We start from the raw sequence: 20,938 nt of genomic DNA, 5'->3' as shown, positions 1-20,938 counted from the left end.
AAAAAAAAAAAAAAAAAAGACACGTACACACACACACAATAAATGAACATGTACAAGGCACATGGGATAGAGGACTATTGGGTAGGAAAATTTAAACTTGAGGATTTCAGGCCACACATAAAGGCTTCCTTGTGGCACTGAATTCAGCATTAACTTTTGGGTATATTGTGTCTTCAGAAGTCATCTCTGGTGTTAGTGTTCATGATAGTCTTTTGGGATTCCTGTAATTTACATTTGGCTATGTTTTGATAGTGGTAATAATTGATGAAGTCCATGGCCTTCTGGTTTGTGCCTTAGGATGAATCTAGGGCCCTCTTGACATCCTCTGGAGGGTCACTGATAGTTAGAGGGTGGAAACTGGGGATGCAAGTTAATTATTTGATTCATCTTTGAAAGGATGTTCTCAGAGTGTTTGCTTGATACTCTGAAAACAGAAGAGACAGATGTTGGGTGGAGGAAAGGAGCAGGCCCACCTCAGCCAGCAAAACCCAACCCTGATTGAATTCAGATCTTCCTTTTTCATATTTGCCTCAGAGCATCTAAATGTGAAAGGAGAGAATCAAAAAATGAGCTTCCATGCTTCTCCTTTAGCACTGCATTATGGTAGCTACCAGCTACATGTAGCTATTGAATGCCTGAAATATACCCAGCATGACTGAGGACCTGGGCTCATATTTAGTTTTTATTTATTTTTATTTATTTATTTATTATTTTTTAAAAAATATTTATTTTTTAGTCATAGATGGACACAATATCTTTATTTTATATTTATGTGGTGTTGAGGATTGAACCAAGTGCCTCATGCATGCTAGGCGAGCACGCTACCTCTGAGCCACAACCCCAGCTCCTATTTTTATTTTTTTAAACATTTATTTTTTAGGGCTGGGGATGTGGCTCAAGTGGTAGCCCGCTCGCTTGGCATGCGTGCGGCCCGGGTTCGATCCTCAGCACCACATACAAACAAAGATGTTGTGTCCGCTGATAACTAAAAAATAAATAAATATTAAAATTCTCTCTCTCTCTCTCTCTCTCTCTCTCTTTAAAAAAAACATTTATTTTGTAGTTGTAGGTGGACACAGTACCTTTATTTTATTTTTATGTGGTGCCGTGGATCAAACCCAGTGCCTCATGTATGCCAGGCAAGCGCTGTACCTCTGAGCCACAACCCCAGCCCTCATATTTACTTTTATTTTAAATTTAAACAGCCATGTGTGACATGTGGATGACAAATGGACAGCACAGAGATTCTAAGTTGCCTATGTTGGGTTGTTTGAGTCACTCTACCCACTTTAGTGGGGCAAAGCTGATTTGCTTGGCATGAGCAAGCAGAAGCCTACAACTGTCCCCATGGTCCTCAGGCTATCCCAGTTTCCCACCCATCATCAGCCTCTACAATATTGCTGAGCAAACATTTCCAAATAATCAGTTTGAGGAAGAAGCAAATAATTAGCCTGCCTGTCCATTCACTGCATCTGTGCCTAGCTGTGCCCATGCTTGGCTCATAGAACTGCCTTTTTCATGCTTCTCTAATGAGTTAGACTCACATTCTGCTCTTAAGATTTTCAAGCTCATTCTTGGGATCAGGATAATATTTGTTTCCTGTGTGACCCAGTGATGCACCTCAAAAAAAGAAGTGTGGTTCTTGGAGTAAGGTTCTTGCTTTGGTGTCTGGCTTCTCTACTTCTGATGGTGCTACCTAGGACAAATTAGTTAACCTCTCTGTGCTTCTGTTTCTTCCCCAATAAGATGAGGATCATAATAGTACCTCTGTCACCAGAGCGTGGTTGGGCCCAGTAAATTCAGGCAGTGCACTTGGTCCATAATAACTGTTATATTGTCACCTCCTTTTATGATGACACTACTTATATGACTTGAAGATGTGATTCTTACAGGTACCCACAAGGGGGCAGCCTAAAACCATGCATATCTATGGAACATTTGGTCCTTTTTCTTCTCCATTTTTCTTTCTTTTTGGCCTGCTTGAAGAACACTTTCATTAGAGATAGGGCAGGCCCAATATCAAGAAGGTGGTGTGGGTAGTATGGAGCAAGGTTCAGGTTCTAGTTGGGTATGGAGGTTGATGTGGGTGCTAAAGGAAACATCTGTCCACACATTCTAGGCTTTTCTTTGTAGCTTTTTACATAAATTCTTAATGAAATTCTTGATGTAGGAACTAGAATCTGAAAGTGTTTAGAGAAAAGAAAAACTTGACTTTATCTCTCTGCCCTTGACTTCATGCCTGTCTTTGGAGCATTGCATGTGCACTTGGAGCCGCCAGGTAGTGAGGAAAACAAGTTATAGAAGAGAGATCTCTGTGGGGAAGGAGGATGAAACTAGGACTTCACAAACTGTGGGAGCATGGGGCATCATGGGTCTTGGGAATGGTGGGGTCTTGAAAGTTGGTGTGGTTTAAACAGGTGGGAGTGGGAGAAGGAATGGTATAAGCCAGAAGGTAGTCCCGAGGTCAAGTTAGGAAAAGAGAGTCATATTGGGTGTAGGCGGGGGGCGGGGGCTGGAATGGTTTGAGATGTAAGATGTTGGGCCTTTAAATTTGTAATGGTCATAATGTTGGGAACTTCATAATTAAGAATTGATTAAGAACAAACATGGAGAATAGCACTTTAAGTCCAGGGTTGATTTTCTAGTACTTCTCTCTTAAATTTTGGTATCCCCAGTACTTATAAAATTAAACTAAATTTTAAAACTAGACCTACAGCCCGCAAAATTAGACTCATACAGGGAATTTTGACAACCCAGTGTTAGCTATGTTATTCACCATCTGTATTTCCACTGCCTCCACAGCAGGCCAAGCTTCCAGTCCCCCCTTCTGGACATCAAACAGCAAGAGCCTCCCTGGAAAGAGCTGAGGTTGCTATGGCAGCAAAGCATAGTGTGAAGTCAGTTGGTGCTCCCAGAGAAGAAGGCCCAGGCACTGGGAATGGGAATGTGGTAACATTAGCACTAAAGCCAATTTCTCCAGAATGATAGGCTTAAACATCATGTAGCAAATACTCATGAATAACCAATTGTAACAGAATGCAATTATTTCTAATTTCAAAACAGTCATGAAGATCCATTTACTCTTTAATTTAGAAAGCCTCTTAGGAGCCAGGCACGGTGGAGTGCATGTCTATAATCCCAGCAGCTCGGGAGGCTGAGACAGGAATAGCCAGCTTCAGCACTTAGCAAGGCCCTAAGCAATTTAGTGAGACCCTGTCTCAAAATAAAAAGGGATAGGGATGTGGTTCAGTAGTTAAGCACCCCTGGGTTTGATCTCCAGTTACCTCCTCCCCCGCCCTCCAAAAAAAAGAAAAAAGAATAAAAGCTCCTTAGGGTCCTGTAGGGGATGGGTAGAGATGTAGAACTCTAAGGATATTTCCTGGAATTTGGGGGGTGGGGTTTCACTGTCTTTTGTTCCATTTTATTTGTTGTAGATATTTGAATGACAACAGGAATATCCCATTATTTTCCTTTCTTCTTTGTGATTCTTAGATACTAAGATTGACATCAGAACAAATTTGGCAGAATTGAAATTGAACATGAGAGTTACAGTGCTCTCCTGAGAAACACTCTTGTGTCCCTTAGCAGTTGGCTCTTTCCAGAAAATAAAATGTTCATATCTATGTAATAATTGGTATCCAAAGTCTTGTACATTTTTATGCTTCTCCTCTCCCCCTCAGGTTTGGTAACAAGGCTGGGAGAGGTTTGGTGAGCATCTCTGCACGGTCTCTCTGATTTGTCTGTCATTTACTACACTTTCAGACCCTTCCAGGGTCAGACCTGGGAACAAAGGATTAGGGAAAGGGTTCTGTCCTCCCACGCTGGTGTTGGAACCACTATAGCATGGCTTGGCAGGTACTCATGGAAGCCATAGCTACTGCTCTACAGCTGTTGGGGATTGGTTGTATATGTGCATGGGGGGCGTGATAGATGCTCTGCTTCAAATGAAGAAGCAACAGTGGATGATGTGTGTGCAGCCAGACCCAAGGTGTGTGTTCATAGGGGAAGAGTGAAGAACTTAAAATCATTATGTTTTCTCTCTTACAGGTATGGATGGATTTTTAAAATCAGATGAGAGACAAAGACTAGCCAAAGAGAGAAGAGAAGAAAGAGAAAAATGTCTGGGTAAGTTGTACATTTTGACTGGTTAGGTCCAAGGAAGTGGAGAGGTGGTGAGGGCCTTTTCTAAAGGTCCTGGGAAATCTGCAAATGAATGCAAAGAGAGCTAGGACAATTGCTAGGAGTGGATCCACATGGAGACTGGTATGTTCATAAACATTGCATAATTTTCCAAACAGTTCATTTAGTCACTCACTTAGGAATCATTAAACCTCTTCTGTGTCCTAAGCACTGTGCTTGGGGCTGTGGGCATGAAGGCAAAAAAAGAGAACTCTGAGCAAGTCATTATGCCCTCAGGCATTCACTGTATGCATTCACTCAGCTTCTTTTCTGAACATCTAGAAGAGTCATCCTCAGGAAAACTAAGATATTGGCACTTAAATCATTTTTGATGTTACATCAGGGTGCCTTGGTTGAGAAAGTCTGTCTTGTGTGCTATAGATAGATAAGTACAGGGTGTTCTCCACAGGGTGCTGTGAAGTAGGTAGATGATGATTTCTCCATTCAATTGAGACAAAAGAGGAGCTTTCAGGTTCTTGCTTGGCTTCTTCCTGGACAGTTCAGGCATTGCCTACTTTGAGGAACCATTCCATGGTTTGACCAGGTGAAGTTAAGGGTCCTTAGTTTCTTGGAGGGAAAGCCAATCTTTTCCATGTGTTTTAACCCTTTGCCCAGGTCAGCATCTACTTGCTACATGCACAGTTAAACGCATTTGAGTGAATGCACTCTTACAGCTATCACGTTTCAAGCTAGTGTACAGTTTAGCCATTGTGCATAAGTTTGACTTAGTGATAGCAATAATAGTCAGCTCCCATGTGTTGGGGCATTACTGTGTACTTTATGTGCATTATCTCATTTAGTTGTCACCATATTGTGATGTTGCATACATGACTAACCATAATCTCCACTTCACAGAAGAGGAGATGGAGGCACAAACAGTTAACATGCCCAGGATTACCCAGCTAGTGATGGAGGTCTCAGGAACTTTAGTCTCATCACTGCATCCTAGGATCCCACTAGACTGTTTTGCTGTTCACTCTTGTTTCTGTGTTATTATTCTTAATTCATGCCACATGGGGTGCTCTAGAAATGACCTTCTGCTTTCCTTCACCAGCTGCCCGGGAGCAGCAGATACTGGAGAAACAGAAAAGAGCTAAGCTCCAGTATGAAAAGCAAATTGAGGAGCGATGGCGGAAACTGGAAGAGCAGCGACAACGGGAGGATCAAAAGAGGGCTGCTGTAGAAGAGAAGAGGAAGCAGAAGCTCCGAGAGGAGGAGGTAAAGCCCCAGGAGTCCCTCATCCCAACCATCTTGGCAGCTCACACAGAGTGTAGTGCAGAGAGCACCTGGACATCCTACCCAGCTCCGGGGTACAAGAGAGACTTGATCCTGTATCTTCTCCCAGTGGCTCACCATATGCTCTTTGAGCATGACGACACAGTGATCCAGTGGAAGAAGCACTGGCATAGTAAACAGACTTATCTATTCAGTTCAGATGCCACTTTGCTATATGACTTTGGGCAAGTGGTTGGTGTCTCTGGGCCTTGATTTGCTTGTCTCTGCATTGAGGAGGTTGGATTTTGTGGTCTCCCAAGAGCTGTTCCAGGCATAACCTTTTCTGACTCTTAAGTTAAGGCTCACAGGGGATTGTGGTTAGGGTAATACAGTCTGGAGGGTTGTCCGTGTTTCTAGGGCAGATATGAGGCCAGAGTGTGAGCTGTGAGGGTCAAGAACAAAATGATCCTGTGATTCACTGCTGGAAAAATTAGTTTACCCTCAAATACAAAGATGCTAGTGTATTTAAATTTTACTGTAGTTCCTGCTTTAATCATTCTTTCTTTCCAGTTACCTTTTAAAAAAGAAATATAATGCAGTTACCCCTACAGAGTCCTTTATTTCTAAACTGAAATGGATTTAGAAAGCATATTTGGGTAATAGATTTTCTTAACAAGAATACATTAAGGATGTAATCATAGCCTTGTATCAGGTGATGGTCATTTTTTATTCATAAGGTATAATGATATCTTAGTATGAACAATATAGCAATTTGTTAATCTCCAAAACTGTAGGATACAAAGACTTTTGTATAAATTTAGTATTTTTTAAAAAAATCTCTGAGTGGTTGTTTTCTACTATATATATTTACTACTTCCTCTTTTTTTTTTAACTTAAAAAGCACATATGAACATGAATACAAACACACAATTAGATCTAACTTTACCTACAAAGCACCCAGTTCCTTTGTTCTTCTTAGCAAATAAAGATCTAAACAATGCTCTTAGCCATGGTTCACCATTGTTGACTGCTGTCTAACTGCTGTAGTTTCATCTGCTCAGCTCTACCACTAAGCATCTGGTGGCCAGGGGCAAGTCACATATCCCTTCTAATTCTGTATCCTCAGCTCCAAACAAAAATGGTTATAGGAATTAAAGGAGTTGACTTTTGTGAAAGTGTCCAGCAAAACACCTGGCACAGAGTAATCCCTTAGAAAAATGAGATTCTCTCCACTTAATTCATTTGACCTTGGCTGAAGCAAGGTGAAAAGAGAGCTACCTAGAAGAGATTATGGCACAGAGTATATATACTATTTTTTTAAAAAAAAGCCATAGAGCGACAGTGTTTCAGTAATTTAGGACCAATTTCTTCTTTCTCAACCTTTGTACTTCTCATGAGTCACTGGACTCACCCATTTTCTGCCCATCCTCCATTCCTTAATGACTTAGAGCTTGTCCCCTTCCCCCCAGCCTCTTCATTTTGATTTTTGACATCCTCTGGGATTGCTGATTCAAGGGAAAGCTTGTCACTGCTGCTTCCAGGAAGGAGCACTGTAAAGTGTCAAGTTACATGCTTCTTGTGTTCTGAAACATCCTATAGTGTCACAGGGGTTCACTTTTGAGGCAATTTCTATGTTTAATTTTCCTTTATAGAACATTAGTGCTGGGGCTGGGGCTATGGTTCAGTGGTAGAGTGCTCACCTAGCACATGCAAGGCGTGGGGTTCTATCTTTAACACCACATAAAAAATAAATGAATAAATAAAATAAAGAGGGCTGGGGATGTGGCTCAAGCGGTAGCGCGCTCGCCTGTCATGCGTGTGGCAGGGGTTCAATCTTCAGCACCACATACAAACAAAGATGTTGTGTCTGCCGAGAACTAAAAAATAAATATTAAAAATTCTCTCTCTCTCTCTCTCTCTCTCTCTCTAAAAAAAATAAAGATATCGTGTCCAACTACAATTTAAAAAATATTTTTTAAAAAAGAACATTAGTGCTATTAGTTGCATTAAGTACTCACACACCTCCTCTTTGCCTATGAGGGAATGTTATGCCAGATGGTTGGTCCACATGCAGCTGAATCTTCAGAGGTTTCACTTCTGGATGATTTTCCATTTGCTTCTGTGCTTTCTTGCACCCGTAATGTGGTGGTTATGGGGGGTGGGGAATGGTTCCTGACTCTTGTCAGCTTAACAACAAGCTGAGCTTCCTTTTCTGTTCTCCCTGAGCATGGTAGGGCTGGGCAGAGAGCTGGGCCTAAAAAGGTTGTGTAGCAACCCAAGGAAGCAAAAGCCTTTCTCTGCCACCTGCTCCTACCCTTAGGGTCCCAGGAGACCCAGGTGTAGCTTAGAGACTTTTCACATACAGGCTGGCCAGTTAACCACATTGGTGTTGGTAATTACCAATACAGAAGCTTATTTGGCATTATTTGTGCTTGATCTTCAGAGAAGGGGGATGAGACTGCACTGCAAAAGCCCCTATCCAAAGGAAGCCCTTTGTGGTCACCCCCATGGTTCTTGAAGAGCTCTGTAAGAGTTGTTGTATGCTAAGTACCTGGCTGTGGAGATTGTTGAGTCCTTTTCTCGGTGCCAGACTTAAGTTCTTTTTGTCATGCTCTGTCTCTTGTCAACCAAGGAAAAGGCTCAATGGGAAGATAGTTCATCCTGTGTAGGCCATTTTGCTTTTGTAGTCTATTGGGAAATGCACATATTGCCCAACAAGTCCTACCTCTCTCCGTCTGATGTTTAGGAGATAAAAAGAGGCCTGTTAGCTACTCACTCCTACCCAACCCTGACCTGGCTTCCATCCCTGTGGTTATCATGATGTTCTTGGTAATTCTTCATGTCTGTGCCAAGGCAGAAGTGGATGGTGTCTCAGGACCCCCACCACTACATTGGGGGTGCAAGAAAGCACAGAAGCAAATACAGAATTATTCTGGCAGTGGCAGTCCCTCATCTGCAATGCAGAATGATCAGCCTGACTCCCAGAAGTCTCAAGAATTGGCAGTATTGGAGGCTAGCCAGGCCTGTCCTAGGGAGGGAAGGTCTGATATCTGCTTGAGATCCTGACTTTGAACTCAATTTTCTTGCTGGAGACCATCTTTTCTTTTCTTCATTTTAGTTGTAGATGGACACAATACCTTTATTTTATTTACTTTTATGTGATGCTGAGGATTGAACCCGGAGCCTCACACATTCAAGAAGAGTGCTCTACCACTGAGCCACAACCCCAGCCCCCTATCTTTTCTTTAAAATGGGTTCCTACAATGTTCACATGCTGCACAGTTCCAAAATTAAGCTGCTAGAACAGGCACATTACTTTCACCTGAGTTAGGACTGATATGCAGTGTTCTCACCCAGTCAGGAATATAACTTCCTGAGTAGTGGCCCTGAAATATGGGATTTGGAGAAGGCAACTCTACATTTCTCCTGCTAAACAGATAACCAGGAAAGGCCTTTTTTCCAAGAGTAGCTTCATCTCTTTAAGTTAGTTTGACAAATCTAAACTGTTCATACTCTCATTGCTTTATAGATAACAAAACCTACCTTGCTAAGTAAAATAAGAAATTTCTGGGCCGGGGTGGTGGTGCACACCTGTAATACCAGTGGCTCGGGATGTTGAGACAGGAGGATCGCAAGTTCAAAGCCAGGCTGAGCAAAAGTGAGGCACTAAGCAACTTAGTGAGACCCTGTCTCTAAATAAATAAATTAAAAACAGGACTGGGGATATGGCTCAGTGGTTTAGTACCCCTGAATTCAATCCCCAATACCCCTACCCCAAAACTAGAAATTTCTGAACACACCTAAAAAACTTCACTTAGCTGTGCACCTTGGAGCCTTATCCCTGCAATGTCATCACCTAAACACATATTGTAAAAGTAGGGGCAAAGGCATAACCCCTGACAGCCCCAACTCCTGACAGAGATTGCTATCTGGGTAGTAGTGTTTGGGCCATGTCCTGGTAGAGGACTGTTGCTTGGACAGCTCAGTGGGTCACCTCGGATGTGATTCTCCAAGTTCTTTGAGGAAGATCTAGAGCTTAGAGCTCAAAGGGGCTTTCGCCTCTTATTGTTCATTTCTTCTAATAAGCCCCACTCAATAGAAGATATTCTGTTGACAAAAATTTGCCTTGTCCTTTCCCCATCCTCTGATGATCATCAGATGATACCCAGGAGAACCAAAACTTGGCAGGAATTGCAGTATGCAGTTCCTAGTATTTATTAATACTGGTTTCCTGATGTGACTGAATTTACCCTTGCTTTTTCATGCTTGGCCTTTCTTCTCACAGTGTGGTCCCAATACCATTAACACCTGATAACTAGTTAGAAATACAGATTCTTAGCAGGCTCCACCCCAGACTTACCCAGAAACCCTGGGGAGAAACCCCAACAATCTGTTTTAATAAGCCCTCCAGGGGATTACGATACAGCCATATTTACATTTAAGAATCACTTGTTCTAAAATGTTCTGTTAATAGTCCTCCTCCTCTTCAAATTCAGATTCAGTCAGCGTTGGTGAAGTACTTACACATCAAGAACTAGACTAGACGTTAACTTTGTAGACTTGAGAGTAATCTGATAAAGTAGGTAATGTCATTCTCATTCTGTAGGTGAGAAAATTGAAGCCCAAGGATGTGAAATGATTGACTCAAGGTCACAAGGCTAAAAAATGGTAGGCAAAGGTGGACTATGAATCTTTACCTTCTGATTCCAAATCTAGTATTCTTTCTGCTAAATCAGATGAAGGGAATCAGAAAGGTATACGCAAATACTAGGCAATACCTCCATACACAGGACTAACTTCTAACCAGTGCAGTGGACCAGTTTTTTTATATATATGTTTGAATCATCCCATTCTGACTTCTTTCGGTTCCATAAGTCTGTTAGAACTTGTTTACTACCTGTTTTTCCTCTTCTCTCTAAAAATTGGTGATACAAGGTGATTGTCTCGTTTTCTCAGGGATGATTACATTTTTATAAGCCTACTCAAGGTCCAAATGACCTAATTTCCATTGATGGAATTTGGAGTCACTCAGTGGATTTGGGGTAGATGGCATGGGTAGTTTTTCTAAAAGTAACTGAACAGTCCAGGGATGGGTTTGGCTTTAGTTGAACATTATTGTATAATTCTGCCCCCTAGATAGCTGCTCCAGTGGTAAAACTGGCTCTGTGAAATTCAGTATCTTTTATTCTCATTGAGCCCCTAGTAGATGAAGGACAGTCTAATGAGTTCCTTCTGATATATAGGAAATCTACCAAAAACTAATTTCATTCTTCAGGGTGAAATGTTTCAACACTTAAATTAGGTCATTGACTAAATACTTTGTTAAATTCATACAATGAAATAACATTCAGCCTCACGCTCAAGTACCCGTATTTTAGGCATCATGGTGGAGAAGTTCTGTTTCCTCTAAGCATCAACTTTTACCTGGCAGATCACCAGTGCTGGCCATCAGCATTAAACGGCCCAGGTTCATGAGAATGGAGCAACCAGGAAATGTACATTTATGATTGTACAGTGCCCAGTCCCAAACTAGAACACAATTAATAGTCAATATAAATCTGAGTGATATAAGAGGAAATAATTCCCCTCTCTGCTCACAGGTCCATGAAAAGACTATTTGCAAATGTCTTTTAGCAAAATGCTATTCAGAGAAAAAATTACACAGAGGAAGCTGAGATGTAAAGAACCCAGCTGCTCATCTCATGCCTCTGGTGTAGACAAAAGAGGTAAATCCAGGCACATCCTAAGTGACATTTATGTGTTTGCAGTAAGTGAAATAAAGGAGGCTTTTCCTAATGCTTAAGTCAATTACACAGTTTTTGCTGTCCTAATTTAATTTTACTTGTTTTAGTAAAAAAATCATATTTTTGTGTTTTGGAGTCAGATAGGAGTAGTCCAGTTCCAGGAACTCCATGGAATTAAGTTTTATGAGGGCTAATGGGTGTCAGTATAAAGACCAGAATTGCTTTGGACCTTCTCCAGTGGTGGCAGGGAAAGTAGCTGGTATTTGCAGAGTCATTGAGGTGCAGAGTAAGAATACTTTTGCTGCAATGCCAAGGACAACTCTATGGAAAGTAACAGTCTGGTTAATATAGGAGGATGCTTTTGATAAATCCTCTGTTAATAGAGAAGCCTACTGGTAGATTTTCTTTTCTGGTTAAAAATTGCTTAGTTCTTCTTTCCCTCATGCCCAAACCTACCTAACTCTGGAGATGTATAGATGTTTTACTTTGTGGCCAGAAGATTCTACACTCCTGTCTCATTAAATTTTGAACTGTGCAGAAAAGTGTTATAATATAGAAAAAAATAGATTCTTCTTTTTAAAACTATGTATAAGGCTACAGAAACTCAGATTATATTTTAATCTAAATTTTCTCAAATCAGAATGTTTTGTGCTTACAATTATAAAGACTGCAGTTGGTTCTGGAGCAAAATTCCAGTTCTCTTACTGGATGGTGCAAGCTTGGGTTTGAGACAGGCCTCAAGGAGTTAATGCTTGTTGGGCATTATTCTTAAACAAATCAAGGGCTGGCATAGCAGCAGCTTTTCCCCAGGGAGTGGTGAGGAGGGGACAGGACACAGTGTTCAGTTGGAGATCTGGTGATAGCCTAGCCGCATTGTTTACTCTCCACCCACCGAGAGTGTGATGTGGCAGAGAGAATATGTGTGCCTGGGTTTAGGATGCTGAGCACAGAAAGCCTGGTTTGGTGACTCACCCCAGAGCACTGAGGCAGCAGTGCAGTGGGGCTGGGTGTTTGAGCTTGTTCTTTGTTGACACCCAATGCTTTGTGTGAACTGGGCAGGAGCGACTGGAGGCAATGATGCGCCGGTCCCTGGAGCGTACACAGCAGCTGGAGCTGAAGAAGAAGTGTTCGTGGGGAACATCAGTGGCCACAGGACCTGGAGGACGTGATGGTGAGTGCAGGGCTGTCCCTGCATTGCAGGGCTCCAGTGGGAGATCATGGGCAGAGCTGGGTGTCCACAGGATCTTGGGGATGCTGTGCACAGCTTTACAGGCACCCTTTTTGGGTGTGATGTTTAAAACTGCCAAGCTTCTGTGTATGCATTTCTCATGAGAGGGAGATGTGTATTCTTCTTGCTAGCAAACAGCAATTGATGCAATAACTGGGCTTTCAGGGAGAGCAAAAGAAAATGGATGCAAAGCCTGGCTAGCTGGCCTCAGCAGGCAGGTCCAGGGGTAATCTGATTTCAGGGAAGGGAAATGGCAGGAGACTCAGTCACTATTTCAGACATGACTGGGAAAGTCAGAGTTACTCTCTAAAAAGGACTGGACTTTTTCTTTTCACATTATGAATTTTTGTTGCTCGTTTTATTTTGTTTCAAGGGGACTTATTTCATTATCCAGTTCATACCCATCTTTAAATTTTTAAATGTTTACTTTAATGTATGGGTTATTACTAGTCTCAGGATGACTTTTCCCCTCTTTTCAGTGTCATACTATGTTTCAGTGATCTCAGCATTCTGTTATGCAGAGTTATTTACTAGCTCTTTCTGAAAGGTGTTTATAATATAGTTTATTAGTTGTATTGTGCTTTTAACTTTTTGGCAGTAATATACTTTTTTCTTTTTTGAGAAGTCAGCAACACATTTGTTAACTTTTCTAATTTCCTAATTAGAAAGTAAAATAAAACAACAAATTGGGACTTTTTTCTTTTACCTCTCTTTGCTCTGATTTTTTGCTGTGTAGGTGAATCAGAAAATACCCCACCCCCTCCTCTAGGTTTAGCAGCCAGCACTCTTCCTCCGGACGCAGGGACCACTGCCACCGCTGCCGAGTCCAGCAACGGTATATCCGAGCATCATCGTGCCATAGCGCTTTGTGAAAATTGTTCTGATCACCCTCCTCCATTACTGTCTGTCTGAAGTGCTTTCACAGTTGATTTCTTAGTCTGACCTGTTATAATTTTTTTTCTAGAGATGTGAATGATATGCTTATCTTTCTTTGTTCCTCTGCCATCATGGAGCTGTGCATGCCTTATATTGTAGTGTTATGGAGACATTTCATCCTCAGCTCACTTCTACCTTAAAAATCTTGTCATTATTTGATTTTTGTGCATCTATGTCTTTAACAATTTCATTAATCATCTGTTGTAGGCATTAAGTAGAAGGGCGTTCGGATCACTTCTTGTGAAAAGCCAGAAATCACAGAGTTCTGAATGGAATACTTGGGCTTGGTGTTAATGTGGTGGATACCAGGAGAAGTGTCTGAGAGGGAGTGCTAGAGAGTTTATTAATGGTAACACTGGGAATCCAAAGAATTAGACAGCTTGGCTCTGTGCTTCATTTCATATCTCTGTCTAAAATGCTGTGTTTTGGGGACGTAGCTTAGTGGAAGAACACTTGCCTGGGATGTAGGAGGCCATGGGTTTGATGCCCAGAAGAACAAATAAACAAAAGGATTTCTATTTTGAATACAGACCTGGGAAATTCTGTGGTTTAGATTAAGAATGGAACTAGCAAAACCTTGTTCCCATGTAATAAAGATTAGAAATTCAACCCATTTCTGGTTAGCAACACCAACAATACAGAAGGTTGTGTTTCCAGTAGGAATAAATATCCTTGGTTTCTGGCATTCCTTTAACAAAAAGTATCCTCGTACCATGGACTTTGCTGTACAGGCCTAGCTATAATACCTATAGGGCGGGCACTGGCTTTTCCCGCAAAGTGGGTACAAGTAGAATGGAATTAGTACCCAAGGTTATGACCAGGGTAATATGGTCATAACCACATGAATGTGGTACTTGACTTGGGCACACAATTTAAAGGGGGCTGCCCAAAATCTCAGCAATGAAAATAACATTTTTTTTTGAGAGAGAGAGAGAGAGAATTTTTAGTATTTATTTTTTAGTTTTCAGTGGACATAACATCTTTGTTTGTATGTGGTGCTGAGGATCGAACCCAGGCCGCACGCATGCCAGGCAAGCGCGCTACCGCTTAAGCCACATTCCCAGCCCGAAAATAACATTTTAAATGGAATATTTTAAAAATAAAAATTAATACAGAAAAGTCCAGAGTGAACAAAACAGAATTTCAAAATGTGTGATGCTGAACTGTATCAAAGCCTGAGGCAAAAGAGAAAATATACACTCTACCTACTTATTTTACTAGAACCTTAAAGTAGTTAAAACCCTAAAATTTGAAAAGTATTAAAATTTAAAACAACACCAGGGATGGTGGTATATACTTTTAATCCCAGCTACTCATGAGGCTGAGGCAGGAAAGTCACAAGTTTGAGGCCACCCTGTCTCAAAATCACAAAATAAAAAAGGGCTGGGACTGTAGCTCAGTGGTAAAGGGCCCCTGGGTTCAATTCCTAGTTTCCCTAATACACATACAAAATATCACTTCAAGTTTAAATATTTTATGTATCCCCAATTTATTATACTTTGATTTCAGCTAATTAACTTATTACTTGGTCAGCATAAATTGTCAGATATGACCGTTCTCTGATTTGAAAATAAGATGAACATAGGAGTTAGATTTTGAAAATATTATTGATGAGTTTGTGTCCTTTATAGCCATGGGCACAAATTTTTCCTTTCACCTCAGGCTCCAGTATAGGTTGGCAGGGCACTGTTAGAACCTCTTTGTTGGTTGTAATGATTTAATTTTGAAATCTGTCTGAAATGACTGAAACATGAGAACACCAAACTTAGGGTTATGTGTTAAAATACTAACCTTAAACTAATAAAGCATCTACAAAAGAGCCATTTTTTAAACTTTATTGTATTTATTTATATGCAGTGTTAAGAATCAAACCCAGTGCATCACACATGCTAGGCAAGCTCTCTACCACTGAGCCACAACTGCAGTCCCAAAAGAGCCATTTTGAATCCATCTTTTAACAAGAGGAAGAAAACCAACTACTAAAGGGCATTCTGCTTTAAATACAGAGCCTGAGTTACAAATTACATCTTTTTTTAACCTGAGCCACAGGTAACCTTTAGGAAAATTTCAGTTTCAGTACTAGTCTCAATCAGACCATAGAACATTTCCAGCAGTGATTTGTCTCTGGTCCAGGTTGGTTTTGTTTTCGTGTGATGTGAATATATTTAAAAATCCCTGGATGCAAGAAAATGATTTTGGATTAACGTGGCTTTAGTTGAACATTTGAGTGAGGTTGAACATTTGAAAATGAGGAGAAGAACTGAAGAAATTGTATACAATTTCTTGGCTGATGTAGCCTGGGCATTTCCAGATCAGGATAATGAGATCCCAGGATGATAGAAGCAAGCAGAGTTGTGCTGTGCCACTGTGGCGTAGATGTGTGGATGAGGACAAGAAGGACACTTTGGGATATGTGTTTCTCAGTCTATAGTGGCGTGAATATCAATGTCTTTAATGCGTTTCTCTGCAGCATGTGACAAACTTTCTACATCAACCATGAATTTGCCAAAGCAGATGGAGCCTCCCATGAGTAAACGCCTGTCTTCATCCACCGTGGCAATATCCTATTCCCCAGACCGAGGCAAGTGCACATGTAGACATGGTCTCTCCAGTTTGCTTCTCTGTGGTGTGAGCATCTTAACATTGGTCTTTGTGAGAGCCCCCTCTGAGTCTTCTGCAAATATCACCATCATCCTAGTCTCTTGGTTTGAATGTGGGAGCCTCAGGACCTTGCTAATAAAACTTTGGAAAATGACATTGCTTCTTAGAGCCAGGTGATTGTTGAGTAGGGATAGGAATTGATATACTCCCAGTCTGAAAGACTCCACATTTTATGTAGGAGTTTTAAAAGTACCTGTCTGTCAGTGATGGAATGTGGTTGATTAGCCAGAAAGAGCATAATTAATGAGTCAGTTAGCTGGGAGACTTGCTATGTGAAAAGATGGAGCTCTGCAGTCATCCATGGTTGTAGACCTGTCTATATTTTAGATGAAAACAGAAGCATAGAGTAATATAAAGCCTCTAAAAGAGAAAAAGGATGGATGGGACTTTACAGGCAGTTTTGAACAGGGAGATGTGTATAGGACATGTGCCAGTTCCAGAATCTGAATAGATTTGACACTGTCCCTGTTCTAATGGAGGTTCAGATGAGTCATTGGAAGCCTAAGTTTATACCTTTCAAAATATGTAGGTTAAGGAATGGAGGGCTCTCCACATGTTAAATGTATATTTTAAAGCGTCATTGAAGGAATATCAGGTGCCAGTGGAGTATTTATCATGTCAAGTCATTACCAAGGGGTAAACAGGAGGATGTTTGTGACTTGGAAGAGGCCGGTGTGCCTTCGTAGTTGTTCACTGGCATTGACCATGGCCCTTGTATCCCAGAGGCATAGCACGTGTATCAGAATCCCTGTGAGTATCAGAATCTTGCTGATTTCTGATGCAATTCATGGGTAAGCACTAGGAGCATGGAAGGAATTAAGAGTTGAATGAGAGCACACCTACACTTAATTCTGTACAGCTGTTCCATTAGTGTATTCCATGTTTTCATTAGTTCATATTCTTACATATTATATTAAATTCATTTTCGTATTAACATATAAACATAAGTTTATTATTGACAACTGAATTATCAGCTTGTGGATTATAAATTGAGAAATTTTAATCCCCCCCTAAATTTACTAGTTAATAGGCATCCAAAGAACACAAAGTAATTCTTTGTAGCTGTTGCCATATAATGTATTCTAAAACCATCAAAATATTTTGGTCATTGATCTTTGGATTATGAGTCCTGTTTTCTTCGAGTAAAGCTGTTAATCAGTTGGCCATTAATATTTTTGTGCTTCTTGTTTACGTTTTGCCCTTATTTACATGGAAAAAGTATGAAAGGATTTATTTTTTTACTATTATAGGATAATATTTCATTTTAAAAATCAGTGTGTTATGAACTATTTCTTAACAGAGGACCTAAATCAAGTGTTTTGTAGGTGTAATTTTTTTTTTTTTTTTGATGTTAGATCTACGTGATGAGTAAGAGTCCATATGAACATCTTGGGAGGTGGGCTAATTCTCTGAGTTATGCAGATCACTGTAATATAATAATGTGTTGTATGAATTCTGATGTCCCAAGAGAATTAATGCACTCTCCCAAACTCTAAATGATGCATCATTTGTTTGATTTTACTGTGAAGAACTCCAAAGCCATTCATTGTTAGAATATTTTTATTTCCCATGTTTGTTCTGCCACTTAAAATTTAATTCACATCATGCACTGTCATTTAAACATTCTATTTTGTTTTATTTTAATTTGGTTTTTAAATTTTTCATTTGATTCCATCCCTCAGCTCATCATCGCATGCACCTTAGTCCCATGGAAAACTTTCTTGTTATGCGACTGTTGACACCCACACAGGCTTCTTTAGCCAGAAGCAGAAGTGCACTCATGCTCTCTGAGCAGGCCAATGACTCAGGTAAAAGAGGCCAAGATGGTGACATAGAGAAAAATGTCCAAAGCAATATTGGTCAGCCTGGGATTTTTATTCCTGAATTTTTGTGTTTTGCTTCCCGTTTGCTGGCTTTATGAAATATCTTCAATGATTAATAACATTTTTTACCCACCAGTGTTTTGCTGTTTCTATGTCTGTTTTATGGGCCACAGAGGTAAGTTATTTTGACTGAGGGCATGTACTTTAGGGAAAAAATCTACTTGATGATCTATGAAAGTTAGTTGACTTTTCTTGGGAGATGGTTTGGCAAAGTGGCCTGTAGACAAGAGTCTCTGGAGATCCACAGCCAGCCCTACCACTACCTTTTACCATTTTGGGTAAGTTAATTAACTTCTCTAAGCCTCAGTTTGCACATCAATAAAATGGAGTTATTTTTGGTTGTCATGAGGATTAAATGAAGTAATGGTATAAATAAGGTAGCAAAAATGTCTTAAAGCCTTACTATTCAAAAGGTAGTCTATGGACCAGAAGTAGCAGCATCACTTAGGAGATTTGTAGGAAGGCCAACTCTCAAGGCCCACCTGACCTGCACATTAAAATCTGACAAACACTGGACTGGACTCTCAAAGCCCTTTTTCTACCAAATCAGATCAAATCATCATGTCAAGATTAATGAGAGCTGGCATTCTCTTTGTAGATAAGCAATGCTATATCCATGTGAGGTTTGGTCTTTATTCTAAAGATATAGTCCATTTAGTGAAATAACACATAAATTATATAAACATGTACCCATTTGTAGCTGCTTCTGAATAGTTGATACTATTTCTATAAATTAGAAACAGATAGCCAGTGAGCACTTGACAGGATGTTCAAGAGCACTAGTCATTAGAGAAATGCGAATCAAAATCATAGTGAGATACTACTTCACACCCACTAGTATAGCTAAAACCTTTTTTGTTGTTTTTTAGTTATACATGGACACAATATCTTTATTTTATTTATGTGGTGCTGAAAATTGAACCCAGTGCCTCACATGTACAAGGCAAGCACTCTGCCACTAAGCCACAACCCCAGCCCATAGCTAAAACCTTTTAAAAAGGAAAAGGAACAAGTATTGGAAAGGTATGGAGACACTTGGACCCCTCACATATTGCAGGTAGAAATATAAAATAATGCAACGCTGTGGAAGACATCCTGGAAGTTCCTCAAAAAATTAAGCATAGTTACCATATGACTTAGCAACTCCACTTCTAAGTATAGAGCCAAGGAAATTAAAAAAAAAAAAATTCAAACAAAAACTTGTATAAGAAATGTTCTTAGAAGTATTAGTCACAGTAGCTACAAAGTGGAAATAGCTCAAATGTCCCACAATGAGTAGGTAAACAAAATTACGGTTTCCAATCTGTAAAGTAGACTATTACTCAGCTGTAAAAAGGAATGGCATACTGATAGATGCTACAAGATGGATGAACCTTGAAAATATTATGGTAAGTGAAAGAAAGCAATCACAAAAGGCCATAAATCATATGATTCCACTTATATGAAATATCCAAAATAGGTAAATTCATAGAGTCAGAAAGTAAACTAATAGTTATCAGGGACTAGGGGAAGGAAGAAAGGGGAGTGATCACTTAATGGATAAAGGATTTCTTCTGGGGGTCTTGAAAATGTTTTGGAATTTGACTGTAGTTATGGTTGCATAGCCTTGTAAATATTCTAAAACCCATTGAATTGGACACTTTTTAAAGGGGATTTTTATATTCTATCTCAAATAAACAAACTTTAGTCTGTATAAAAGTATCCCTATTTTGAGAGTAAAGAACGTTTCATGGTCCCTAAGATTAACCCCAGGATCAGTGATTTGCTTGGAAGGCTGAGAAGACTCGGCATTTAGGCACACTCACCTCTGACTTATTACAATGAAAGGATACACAGCAAAGTTGACAAAGGGGGAAAGGTACATGGGATAAAGCCCAGGGAAGACAAGGTGCAAGTTTCCAGAGTGCTCTCCAGTGGAATCACTCAGGGTACATTTTTCCCAGCAGTGAGTTGTGACATGTATGAAATGCTGCCAACCAGGAAAGCTTATTAGAGATTCAGTTCTTAAGAGTTTTTACTGAGAAATGACCACACACACCCCTTGACCAGAACATACCCAAAATCCATGCTTCTGGTATGAAAGCAGTGTCACCATTATTGTTTTTACAAACAGTTTAGGCACAGCAAGCCACTCATCAGTTAATGGAGGGAACCCTGCTAAAATCTTAAGTTCCCAGATGCTGGTCAAGGGCCAGTCTTGTAAGCAGACCCTTCCAAGGACAGCACTCAGGTCTTCTATGTTAACTCTTTTCTGTGCAATCCGTACCCTTGATTCATTGTCAGGATGTCTTTAATAGAAGAATTACCTGTAGGTTCTAACAGCAGGATGAGACCACCCATGATACTGGTCTCATTTGTGTCCTTTAAAGGTCATGGACTTAACAGTTAAAGAAAATCCCATTAACAAGAGGAGTCTCTCTTAGGCAGCCAGGCACTTTCTTCATTGGTTTCTTATGAATCTTTTTTACCTGGCTCCAGCCCAGCTCTGACCAGTAAGTTGAATTTGATCTGAATACCTTCCAGAGAGGAATGTGGGGGTAGTCACAGCACACTTATAAGAAATACAATAAGTGGTCTAGAGTCAAAGAGCTGAGAACATTAGGGCACTTTCAGCTGAATATGTGTTGGCCAGGCTAGACAGCCCACAATGTGACCTACCATGGTTCTTCTTGCCCCGGTCTAGTACAAGTAATTCCATTCAGTTAGTTAGAAAGGGGTTGCCTGAGTCTTGCAATCTCAGCCTGTTTCTAAGTGACACTAGTTCTTCTGCCTGGTGAATGTGGACTGTATCTGGAGGTGTTCTGCAGGGACTGTGTAGGAACTGGCCCAGTCCTCTCTCATGTGCCATCTAGGCTCAGCAGTTGGTGCTTGCAGCAACTTACCAAGGCAGCACGGGGAGTTTCCTTCTGGTAGAAAGAAGAGCTTCCAGAATCAGTTCTAGAAAACAAAGGTCTTTGTGACATTGTCCCCTATGCCACCCCAGGGTGCTCGGTTTTGTTTTTTCTTCATGTCCCATTCAGGAATCAAAACTTTACATTTTCTTAGCTGGACATGGTGGTGCACACCTGTAATCCCAGCAAGACCCTATGTCT

At 40.5% G+C, this 20,938-nt stretch overlaps 1 protein-coding gene across 11 annotated transcripts in view; it reads left to right on the top strand.

The window, feature by feature from the left end:
- Positions 1–3,991: 3,991 nt before the first annotated feature.
- The window catches only part of Map7d2 (MAP7 domain containing 2), a 61,339-nt gene continuing 44,392 nt past the window's right edge, over positions 3,992–20,938 (top strand). For 2 of the 11 annotated variants that reach the window (XM_048796297.1, XM_048796292.1), the window contains exons 1-6: positions 3,992–4,125; positions 5,234–5,397; positions 12,198–12,309; positions 13,103–13,201; positions 15,773–15,883; positions 17,646–17,771. In XM_048796297.1, the coding sequence (XP_048652254.1) occupies positions 4,050–4,125; positions 5,234–5,397; positions 12,198–12,309; positions 13,103–13,201; positions 15,773–15,883; positions 17,646–17,771 (688 nt within the window). In that variant the 5' untranslated portion in view covers positions 3,992–4,049. The remainder of the gene's footprint in view (positions 4,126–5,233; positions 5,398–12,197; positions 12,310–13,102; positions 13,202–15,772; positions 15,884–17,645; positions 17,772–20,938) is intronic. The other 9 variants (XM_048796298.1, XM_048796296.1, XM_048796293.1 and 6 more) reach the window with 8 other exon arrangements.

This window comes from Marmota marmota, unplaced genomic scaffold (assembly GCF_001458135.2).
Source record: "Marmota marmota marmota unplaced genomic scaffold, marMar, whole genome shotgun sequence".
NCBI classification, from domain to species: Eukaryota; Metazoa; Chordata; class Mammalia; order Rodentia; family Sciuridae; genus Marmota; species Marmota marmota.
This window is presented reverse-complemented; position numbering and strand designations above follow the sequence as displayed.